A 12,399-nucleotide genomic window follows, 5' to 3' on the forward strand; every position below is an offset into this window, starting at 1 on the left:
TAAAACAGAGCTGCTTCTTGGGAGTTTTGGGTGCGGAAATTGGGTCAAAGTGTGGACGTGTTCAGTGTCAAAGTGGCTTGTGTTGGACAGGGAATTATCGGCAGAAACACCTTGCAAGTCGAACGTTTTGGCTCCCAAATACTGCAAACCTGGAAGTTTTATGGACATTTTTTGCAACCTGAACGTCCGACGCAGCTTCCGATTGGCTGCAGGAGCTTCCTGCAGCCAATCGGAAGCTGCGCCTTGGTTTCTGAACGTTTTAGAAGTCGAAGGGACTTTCGGAACGGATTCCTTTCGACTTCCAAGGTACTACTGTATGAATGTTGCTATCCTAGAATCAAAGAATTGTAGAGTTGGAAGGGAATCCAACCCCCTGCAATGCAGGAATCTAAAGCATACATGACAGATGGCCATCCAACCTCAACTTTGTGGCTGGCTTGATAATGGGATGAATGAATCTTATGAACACAGACCAATGTATTTTGTAGCCTGTAGAATATGCTCCTTTTTCTAAATAATGGGACTAAAGCAGGCTTGATCCACGAGCCACTTCCTCTTAAGGTGACTACCTTGTTACGGAAATTTAATTTCTTTCAAAAGAAGCCAATAAAGCACACACTTTTATGCTTAGGAATTCAGGATCTTTCATTAAACTCAAAACGCACTGCTTCCAATTTGTACTTTTAAAACTGCTTTTAATCATGGTTGCGAGCATATTTGAAAGGCGGAATGAAAGATTTGAAAGGCAGAATGAAAACAAATCAGTTTCTTTTTACATATTGCCACTTAAGCTTTATCATTTATTAATTTTAGAAATTTAAATGTTACGTCTCTGCATTCCCTGAGTGGCTTGCAATACAAAAAAATCAGAGATGCAATGAACATTTTATAAAACAGAGCATTGCATTTGGGAGAAGTCTACTGGCCTCATCACTCACCTCTCTGATTCTCAGGGTTTAGACCAGGCCTAGGCAAACTCGGCCCTCCAGCTGTTTTGGGACTACAACTTCCATCATCCCTAGCTAACAGGACCAGTGGTCAGGGATGATGGGAGCTGTAGTCCCAAAACATCTGGAGGGCCGAGTTTGCCTATGCCTGGTTTAGACACTCTGCTTCAAGATTGCTGCATTCTTTCCTGTGCTTTTGTACACCTGTCCACCCCAAGTCTACTCTTTAATTGACAAACAAGCCCTTTAGGTCAGGGGTGGCTAATGTCTGGGACATACGCATCCTTTATTTTTAATTTTCCCCACAGATTTATACCTTACATGGGTTCCCTGGGCTTCATCCAAGGGCCCCAGGTGATTTTTCAGGTGATTTCCATTACAGTGGAACCTCGGTTTATGAACACCTCGGTTTACGAATTTTCAGTTTACGAACGCCACGGACCCATCTGGAACGGATTAATCCACTTTCCATTACTTTCAATGGGAAAGTTCGCTTCAGTTTATGAACAGACTTCCGGAACCAATTGTGTTCATAAACCGAGGTACCACTGTATGTAGTAACTCTTCCACCCCAAGAAAAGAGACTCGGGCAGCTGAGTTCCAGATTGTATGTGTGTGCTTTGTGTTGGTTTCCGGTCGCTCATTAATAGCGCTGCTCAGCAGCACGGCTGTTTGCCCTTCTGTATTCGGATGAACTCCTTCCAATGAGGGGTGACCTGTCGCCATCGCTCTCGAGAGCCGCTGAAGTGCCGGTTCTCAAAGATGGTCATGAATGATAGTCTCTTCTGAAGACATCGGCAGGATGACTGGAGCTACCTCGGTGTGTGAGGGTTGGCCAACTCCCCAAACCACTCCTGCTTCAGTCAAAGCTCAGAAATAGATGTTTGTGTGTTTCCAAATCCCAAGTCAGCAGCAGCTTAGTGTTGCATCCATCATTGTGAGCGCACAAGGCAAATCTTTGCACTTCTGCTCCTCCTTGCTTGGTTGGTTGGCATCCATCTGTTTCAGGGGGAAATGGAAGAGAGTGTCTTCAGGGTGAAGTCAAACTGTTGGAGAGTTAGGGCGCCTGTTGTGACTGTGGAGACCGATACAGGAGAGACATGTTTTGTTGCAGGTGGGGAGTCTTGACCTGTCCAGTTGTCTAACTGGCAGTTACCAATAACACAGCTTTGTGAGACAGAAGGATAGCAGAGAAATCTATCTGCCTACGAACAATTTTAGCTGTGTTTTGCAGACACTTGCAAAAAATACTCGCCCAGTACACTCCGTCACAAATGTCTTTGCTTCTGTTTCAAAACGTCCAGAAAACTTTCCTCCCAAGTTTAGATAACAGCCTGTAGCAGCGGAAACTTTAATCCGACTTTCCGTGCCTGTGGAAAATAACTCACGCCGACTCCTTGTTCATTAAAACAAAGAAGATTTATTGCTTAGAGCAACTCAGCTGGGAGAGTTCAAACCCATCTCGCTGGAAGCTGCGACGCGAACAAAAACAGGATACATACACACAGTCCTATATCACAGAAAGTATACAACAGCAACAGGTACTACTTCCTGTTTACATGGACACGTCACACACAGGCCCCGTGATACAGGACGACTGCTGAGCTATTAACCCTCTCAGCTCACAGGGAAACAAAGGCATCTTGTTGTGCTGGTGCAAGTATATCACAGTGTTTCTTCTCTCTGCATTCCTCCCAGCGGTCATTCCTCCTCTGGTCACTGCTGCGGACATCTGACCTCACCGATTGTCTCCAGGGCCCTGCAGTCATCTGCAAGGGATTCCCACATGGCGGGGTTAATGTTGCCAGCCTTCATGTCACACTTGCAATGCAGAGTTGGTCCTCCGATCGCCACATCCATTTTGAGAGCGGATTAAAGTGACTTAGTATTAATCGTGGTAACGGCTGGTGCCGACCTTTCACTCAGCCAGGCATAGGCAAACTCGGCCCTCCAGATATTTTGGGACTACAACTCCCATCATCCCTGACCACCGGTCCTGTTAGCTAGGGATGATGGGAGTTGCAGTCCCAAATATAGTTAATATGGGATGGGCAGGAGGAGATTCCCCCCCCCCCTGGACAGTAAGTAAGTGTATATGTTCTCAAGTGTGGCTTCTGAGTTCTCAACAGTAAGTGATAGGAACCAGCACTGACCCATTTGGTTATCTCTATCGCTCTGACTGAGCATAAAACTTCTTGCTTTGCGTAAAACGTTCATGTTTCACGGTGGGTTAAAAGTAAAATCAAATCGGCATTCCTTTCTGCAAGTTACGCTGGCACGGTAGAAAATGTTTGCAGTGTGTGACAGCACGGTTGACATTTAAGCAAGTGTCTGTGCAGGGCACAACATTTATAAACATTTGAAGATAAACCCAGAGCATAATATTTAATTGTGGTACGAGAACGTAATGTCTTGTCAGAAATCTTGAGGAACGGACTCTAGGAAACGTGTGCAGGAGTAACTTAATACGTGTTTCAGCCCAAAGGGTTTTCCAATAATGGGGTGGGAGTGTGGACAAAATGGTCTGGTCCCTCATGTAAAGACTTCTGTGTGAAATTCATTTTCTGAACCAGTATTTTAATACGTGTGTTCTGTCCCTTTAAAAAAATCCCTAATTGTCTTGGTAGCGTGGAATTGGAAAGCCTTGTTTTATGTCCTCCTGAGGCTGAGCTGCTCTTTTGCATAAACACCTAATGGAAATTTAATCAAGGCTGCCTTTGTGGGGATACTTGCAGGATCTCTCTGTATCGGGGGCGGGGAGGGCAGAGAACGATGGAGGTAATATATATTGATTGTGCATCTTCAGCCTTGTAAGTCTGTTCTGTGAGAAGCCTTTCAAGACCCAACTAGCAACTTGCACTTGAAGGTATACGATCCAAAGACTGAACACTTTTGCTAAATGTGTTTTGCAGGTTGGACAATCTGCTCAATATGGCTTATGGAGTAAAGAGGTAATGAAGAATTGTGTTAGGTCCATAACGCTTAACCCTTCCTAATAATAAATTATACTGTTTTGAGTTGAACGTACTTTGGAGCCAATTTATTTTTAGTTGAATTGTCTCTGCATGTTCAGACATTAAACAAAAGCTATTTTTTATTTCAGTACATCACTTAACACATTCTGTCTCGTCATCACATCCATAATTTCAAGAGCTTCCAGCATTGTTTTCAGTGGTATTTGTCTTTTTCAGTTAACGGCTGGCATTTTATTAATCTTTATCGCATTGCCTTTTGTATCATTCTAGCAATCTGCAACAACTTAGGGCCTTTCTGCACTAGAGTTTTGCTTATTCAACCTTCCCCACCAGTGCCAATAGTATTGTATCTGTTCCAGCAGATGGTCCAGAGATCCATGAAATTGGACGGGATCCTGTGGGGATCATTTGGTCCAACCCCCCGCAATGCAGGAACCTGCAATTGTCCCATAAGGGGATCAAGCCCATAACCTTGGCATTATAAGGGCCACACTTGGTGCAATGATAATGGCTATGTAACGCAGATGCAATTATTTTAGTGCTAAAAGTCCTTCACGTGTATTATCTTGGTAAATCTTAACGCAACCTGCAGGGTGGTAATATTTCCGTATTGCAACTTCACGAATAGTGAAGGGTTGCAGTAGATATTTCATTGCAGATCTGCATTTTTTAAAAAGAGACAAGTACAGTATTTGGATTTCTAATACCCAGTTGTCTTAGGGACCCTTTGTTCTTGCTTTTGTGGCTAAGGCAAAGTTTGACCAGTCCGCAAACGCCACGTTGAGTGTCCCGACAGGAAGGAAAGGTGTGGACAACTAGAAACTAAATAATGTGTCGCTGTTAGTCAGATGTGTCGCTGTTAACGTCTTCCTAGGGCAGCTCAGGGGTCCGACTAGATACTGCGCCATAAGACAAGGGGGATCTTTGAGCAATTGATAGTTCGCAAGGCTATAATAAAGGAACAAATCAAAAATATTCAGTAAATGGAGATAACTTCACTGCAGAAGAAAGGATTAGATGACCCTATCTGCATTGGAGCTGTACGATAAGAGTACAGCCTACAAATAACTTCTTCACAAAAATATTGACACCAGTGCTAGGCCAACATTTTGCCCGCTGGGGGGAGCTTTTCCCTTCGACTTTTGTGCAGTGACAAGGTGATTTTCCAGAGAAGGTGAATTGGTGGGGAGGGCTGCAATTTGCCTCATTTTTAACTGTATGAGGAGTTGGCTTCCAAGCGCCGACACTTTCAGCATTTCTCAAATGTCTCCTGGCTTTGAGGCACACGCCACTGAGGACGTTTGAGGCCCAATGCAGGCAAACAGCAGAATAGTCTTGTCGAAGGGGATCCACAAAGCCTGACGAAAGCCTTAATGATAATTCCTGGATGTGCATTTTTCTTGAGTTGTGCTTGCGCCCTGTGCTCTACCTAGTATGAAAACTGCCGAGCTACAGCAATGAATGTTTGCAAAGGAGCCAACTCCTAGGGGCCGAGATCCATTCGCTGCCACCTACCCCCCAATAAAATATTTGAAGGAGCCAGGGCCTCCTGAAGTTGATGGCCATTGCAATTCAAATGGGGTGTGGGTGTTCTGTGTCATGTGATTATGTGTGGCAGGACTTACCTGGCCCTCCCCAATATTTCATTCAAGTTGGCACCCCCAAACGCATGCTTTGCAGGCGCTGGAAACAAGGCCGTTCCATCAGTGCGTATTTGAGGCACAAAACTAGGCAGAAAGGCTCTCAGTTTTAACTTGTGCAGCATGCTGATACCATACTGCATTTTTAAATTCATGTTCTGAACTAGCCTTCTCCTTAAAATAAAACATCTCCTTTTTGTCTCTCTCTCTCTCTTGTGTTTGCCCCTCTCCGTTGGTTAGTAGGTTTTCTCCAATGACCATTGATGGAATGACCAGTTTGGCGGGGATCAATATCCCGGGACATGCGGGGACCGGATGGTGCATTTTTGTTTACAATTTAGCTCCCGACGCAGACGAGAGCATCCTGTGGCAAATGTTCGGACCCTTCGGGGCGGTCACCAACGTGAAGGTCATCCGCGACTTCAACACAAACAAATGCAAAGGCTTTGGATTTGTGACTATGACAAACTATGACGAGGCGGCCATGGCTATCGCCAGCCTGAACGGATACCGCCTTGGAGACAGAGTTTTGCAGGTCTCGTTTAAAACAAACAAAACGCACAAAGCCTAATGAGTTGCCCTCGGCCCAGTTTATATTTGAAAACTTATTCGACAAAGGCAAGTTAAAATAAACTTTATACATTAGTAAATGTCTTTGTAAGTCAGTGTTGAGATGGGGGGGCGGGGATAAAAGACTAGCATCCTAAGAAATATGCGAGATTTTTTATTGCTAGTATTTGAATTATAAAAAAAAAACTTCTTAAATATCTTATGTTTGAATATGGACGAGGTGCAGGGTTTTTTACCTGTCACAATGCATTCTATTGCCTTCTTTGAAGAAGGCGGAACCTTTTAAAATGTTTGAGCTTAAGGGGAGACGATTTCTTTTACACGACTGCCTTGAACCTGTGAGTAGTTAATTGAGGCTTTGTGTTAACGATCCTTGAGTTGGTTTAGTCTTTCGTTGTGTTTGATTTACACTTTAATGCCTTGCAGTTTAGTCTGTTCAAGAAAAGTGTTTCGAAGTTTACATTTTTATTTATAAAAGTTTGAAAGTATTTATTTTGTAATTATTATTATTTGGGTCTGGGGGAAGGGGTGGGGTGGTGCATTATAAAAGCTTATTGTAAGATTAATGGAGAACTTTTCGTAAAGCAGAACCTTGCCAAAGAGATAAGAGCCTCTTTGATGTGGGTTTAAAAAAAACAAAACAAAGCATCTATTTTTATAAAAAAGAGAAAATTTGGAGAAACTTTTTACAGGTCCTGGAACAAATATTTTGACTTGAATACTTTGAGAAATCTCTTCATATGACACCTAGTGAGCTTTTAAAACTTACCAGGAAATTTGCAGTGGTTGGGGGAAAAAAACACTTTAGAGAGATTTATGATGTAGAAATTCTTTAGAGATCTTTGTTACTCAAGAAGTTGGAATCACTGAGAAATGCACGGCTGGTTTTTGATTTTGTAATCGTTGGTGCAGTCTCTGAACATCCTGGTTACTATGTGATAGGTGGCTCACATTAACTTGTGCGGTTTTGAAACAAAAGGAGAAAAAAAATTAAAAGTATATAAGAGCAGGCAAGAAATTTAAATTAACTGAGATAGGGGAAAAATAAATCTGTTCTTCCTATAGAATTCCCTTCAGATAGAGCTCATGGTGTTTAGTGATGTACTTCCAGTATTGTTTGAAGAATTGTTTTGTCTTAAAAAAAATTAAAAAAAGATGTTTGCACACGGTTTGCACCAATGGCAGACCAGGAAAGAAGCAGTCTTGCGTTGGATATATTTGAAGGTATTTTGAAAGTTACGTTCAAGGCTAACACCTGAGCTTTGTGTAATGTAAATAATATCTTTTTTTTGTTTTATGAACCTCTTTTCAGCTGATAACTTTTGAGTTTCCTTCTGGTTTTTCCGTTTTCCCTTATTTAACATGCCAAGTGATGTTCAAAATTCTGAATGTTTTTGTATGTTTCCTTTTCCTTTGTATAAATGGCATTAAGATTGTTACTTGAGGTCTGCTTAATTCATTTCTGTTGTCCTGAGGACTTGAATTTACAGTGTATCAGATACGTTGCAATTTTGTCTGTAGATAGTCTAGCTTCAGCTGTTTATGGTGATGCCAAATTTTTGTTTATAAATATGTTTGTGGTAAAAAAAAAATGAGTATAACCATAGGTTTTGAACAAATTCCTTACATTTTTCATACCAGAATCATAAATACCTGTATGCTATTGAAATTTAACTTTGTATGACGCTTAAAAAACACTTATTTGGGGAAAATAATAAAGACTTTACCATGTATGGAAGAAATTTAAGGTCAAAAAAAAGTACAAATATTTTCTGATTAGCATCTAGCTTATAATAAATTTTTAAAAAGCTGAAGGCCGCAGAGCCTTTCCCAGGATGCACTGACTAACTATATAGATCCGTCCTGCTTTTTGTATAAACTGAGATGCTCACAAGCTTCCCCTTAGAACCAAGCAATGTGCTATGCATAACATTCTTGTACATGATATTTGCAGTTGCTTTCCGATTCTTATTTTTTAAGAAAAGAATTGTAGTTATAAAATTTTCAGTATAGTACAGTACATTAAAAAAAAACCTGTGAGAGAATAAAGTGTGCTAAAGTGACAAAACAACTTTTCTCATGCCGGACTCATTCAATGCTCCTCAGATCAATTGGCTTAATCCTAATTCCACCCCACTCGTTTTGGGATCCGCATTAACACAAATTTCCTGTGCTTCAGAAGGTGATGGGGTTCCATTGTGGTGGGGGTGGGGGTGTCCAACATCTGGTACCTGCAGCCTTTATACGACTGTAGTGAAAATAAAAATGAAAAATCCACGCAAAAGGGGGCATTGATGAGGAGGCATGTGTCTGTTGGGCTTCACTTTGCACTGTTTATCAGAGCACTTAATAAAATGTAAGGCTGGTATTTATTTGAAGTTGTACAGTATGACTTAATTCACATCTGTTGGAGTAGAACAAAAATATATTCTGTTGAGTATTTAAAAAGAGGCTGTACATGTTTTCTTTTGTGTTTGGATCCTTTGTACTTTTTCATGTTCAGTACATCAATAAACAAAAGTTGAAGGGAAAGAACAGTGTGGTACAGCGGTCTTTACCAGTTTTTGTTTTTTTGAGTATGCTTTCGTGGGCATAAGAGTTCTCTCTCTCTCTCCACACACACACACCCATTGGTTTGAGGAAAGTGGGTGTTTCAGTCCCACAAGCTCACATGCACCCACAAGTCAGGCAAGTTTGCATCCTGACCTTCCCAAGGTGGCAGAAGCATTTTCTTCAAGATGGCAGGTGTTAATGCAAGCTAGTAAGGGGGCATACAGAAGTGGATGTGATTACATGCAATGCCAATCTGTGTTTACAGTATTGAAATAAAGCCTGGTATTTTCCCCTGTTAATTCAAGGCAGTAGAAATTTCCTCTGTTGAGCACCTGAGTGGCTTTCTGCTGTTTGTAAAAAAAGCAGAGTTGAGCCTGAAGCCAAAGCCAGGAAGAGAGACAACAATGGCAGGGGTTATGTTAGGCTTATACAGTGGTACCTTGGTTCTCAAACTTAATCCGTTCCAGAAGTCGGTTCCAAAACCAAGGTGTGCTTTCCCATAGAAAGTGATGCAAAACGGATTGATCCGTTCCAGACTTTTAAAAACAACCCCTAAAACAGCAGTTTGACATGAATATCTAGCGAGACCATTGATTGATAAAGTGAAAGGAATAAACAACAATCAAATCCATCCATTCATCAGTAGCTCAACTGGGTTCCACACAGTCAAAAACAAAAAGAGCCACGAAAACAAAAATGTGAAATAGCAAAATCAGATAGACTTCAGTGTAACACTCAAAACGGAAATGTGGCACTCAAAATCGGAAAAACGTCCAGCTTCCGAAAAAAGTTTGCAAACGAGAACACTTCCTTCTGGGTTTGCAGTGTTTGGGTTCCAAGTTGCTTGAGTACCAAGACGTTTGAGAACCAAGATACCACTGTAGTACAGGGGTCTCCTTTCTGTTTAAGGCTTGTTAAAGTGTGGAGTGTGGATGCCGATGCGGTGCTGCTAACCGCCATAACAACTTTTTTACACTTGAGTCGAGAGAAGCAGCAGAACCTGTCGCCCTGCTCTATTTTCTTCAATCTCTGCATGGTGGGGAGGGTCTAAGAGATAGGGTGGATGGATTGCTAGCATTCTGAGCCCCTTGAACCTAGGAGTCTAGTGGACGTCAACAAGGAAATGAGCTATCGCCTCGCTCCATAATTGTTAAAAATATGAGATAGGGCTGGGCGATACCTGGTTTTCAACATTGTGATATATCACCAGCTAAACATCGTGATATATTGCGAAGCCTGAAATAAAGATGGAGCTACGTAGAGGCATTGGCTGGCTTCACAGATTTTCCTGCATAGTGGTTTTTGCTGGCGCTGCTCTTGTGATTTGCTGAGCCAGCAGAGTTAACAAGGGGGTGCAGGAATCGAGAGAACTATTGGCTGTCTTCATGGTTTTTCTCACGTTGTGATTTTTGCATAGCTCTCTCTCTTCCCCCTTTTACACACACACACACACACACACACACACACACGGACTCGCAATATATTGCCAGGTCAAAAATTATGAAACCTATATCACAATATGGACTTCAAACCAGTTTTGGATAATATATCACGCAGCCCTAAGAAACATGATTTGTGATATACAGTGGTACCTCAGTTCTTGAATGAAATCCGTTCCAGAAGCCCGTTCAGCTTCCGAAACATCCGAAAACCGAGGTGTGACTTCCCATTGGTTGCAAGAGCTTCTTGCTCTCAGCGGAAGCCGTGTCGCACGTTCAGGTTCCGAAAAAGGTTCGGAAACGGAAGCATTTACTTGCAGGTTTTCGGCATTCGGCAACCAAAACTTACAACGACGGAGGTGTTCAGGAACCAAGGTTTCACTGTATTGCCATGTCAAATATTGCGAAACTGATATCACACTATGGAGTTCAAATCGGTTTTGGAAGCTATATCGATATATCGCCCAGCCTTAATCTGAGATGAGCGAAATATTGGGAGCGGAGGAAGCTGTCTTTACACACACTGTTAATTCATGAACCTCATTATGGACTGCCTTTTCTTCCTCTTTTAAAACAAAGTTTCAGGCAGAGATCTCTCCTAGTGCCAGGAGTCGAACTTCAGACATTCTGCGCGCACACTGTGCGTTCTACCACTGAGATAATCCTTACCCACTAAAAATGTTCAGTACTGTAAAGGCAAGAGATCATTTTCATCAAAACGGGAAGTGCGAATGGCTTGTTTTGTAGAAAGGTGCTAAATTACAGTGCTCCTTGTTTTCATATGTTGATGTGTGCATGAACTGCTGCAGACATCTGACTTGCTGCTCTTTATTTCATGTTTGTTTACCATCAGCATCAACCCAATAACAGTGTGCTGAAACTGGGACTCTGCAGTCTTTAATCAGCAGGTTAATAACTAAAGCTTTCATATGATTATGAAGTGGTAGAGGCCACTTCTAATTAGATGGAAAGCTGAGGATTTATTTTTTTCGGTGGTGTGTCGGAGTGATAGGAAACGAAAAAGAAAATATTGAAGATTGCCTTGATTCCAAACAGTGAGTGGCAGCTTTTATTTTGAAAATAAGTGTAAGCTGTCTCTTGCACCCTCTTCACTATCCTAAAAACAAACACACACACAAATGTTGTCTATGATCAGAATGCTAGTGTGCCATTCCATATATTCATATCTTTAAAAGAATAGAATACAACTTGAGAAGAAATGGGAAACATCAGCTATAAAATGCTTGGGGGAGTAGATCATCTTTTGGGGCGGGGATGAATGGTTTAAAGCATTTGGAGCTCTTTAGCTTAACGTTGTTGAAATTTTGATGTAAGTGGTTTGAATAATACATTTTATCACTAATGCTTGTTTATCAAATGAAGCTGCTTGGCAGCAGCTTTAGAAAATAGTAATTTTATTCATTTAACGATGTATGTCTTTTTGGATTGTTTAAAATAGCTTACAAGGCTTTTTTTAAAAAAAAAACAGCATAGCTCAGTAGCATTTCACTTGCATATCACTAAATAGATCTTGACTAGTGAAACAAAAACATGAAATCCCGCTAGCAAAAGTACAGTGGAACCTCAGTTTATGAACACCTCGGTTTACGAATTTTCGGTTTACGAACGCCGCGGACCCATCTGGAACGGATTAATTCACTTTCCATTACTTTCAATGGGAAAGTTCGCTTCAGTTTATGAACGCTTCAGTTTATGAACAGACTTCCGGAACCAATTACACCCATGCTTTGGGGTAAGTACGCTTCAGGTTGAGTACTCCGCGGACCCGTCTGGAACAGATTAATCCAATTTCCATTACTTTCAATGGGAAAGTTCGCTTCAGTTTATGAACGCTTCAGTTTATGAACAGACTTCCAGAACCAATTGTGTTCATAAACCGAGGTACCACTGTAAAGGATCTCCTCCCCCCTTTTTTCCAAAATCTCTTGTTTCATTTACTCTCTTTTCCAGTGATACCCTTATGGTTACGACAACAGATTCTTTCCCCATCTTAATAAATCCAGGGATGTCGAACGTGTGGCTCTTCAGCAGCCAAAATCTTCCCCAGCCAATATGGCCAGTGGTCAAAGATGATAGGCGAACTATCTGGAGAACCACCAACCAATTCTAAACCACTGCAGTAAACGGGTCTCATCCAATGTTCATTGACTCCAGAATGTCACCTGAAGGGGAAAGAAAATCCCACTTGTATAAACATGAGCAATATCTCCCTACTTTAACCCCTAACCCATAGGTAGGCAAACTAAGGCCCAGG

At 41.7% G+C, this 12,399-nt stretch overlaps 1 protein-coding gene across 1 annotated transcript in view; it reads left to right on the forward strand.

Moving 5' to 3' along the window:
* ELAVL2 (ELAV like RNA binding protein 2) overlaps window positions 1–8,655 on the forward strand; it is a 124,115-nt gene extending 115,460 nt beyond the window's left edge. The window contains exons 7-8 of the mRNA XM_035140883.3: window positions 3,860–3,898; window positions 5,803–8,655. Coding sequence (XP_034996774.1) covers window positions 3,860–3,898; window positions 5,803–6,133 — 370 coding nt within the window. The 3' untranslated portion in view covers window positions 6,134–8,655. The remainder of the gene's footprint in view (window positions 1–3,859; window positions 3,899–5,802) is intronic.
* Window positions 8,656–12,399: the final 3,744 nt, after the last annotated feature.

Source organism: Zootoca vivipara, chromosome 15, assembly GCF_965207765.1.
Source record: "Zootoca vivipara chromosome 15, rZooViv2.hap1.1, whole genome shotgun sequence".
Lineage (NCBI taxonomy): Eukaryota > Metazoa > Chordata > Lepidosauria > Squamata > Lacertidae > Zootoca > Zootoca vivipara.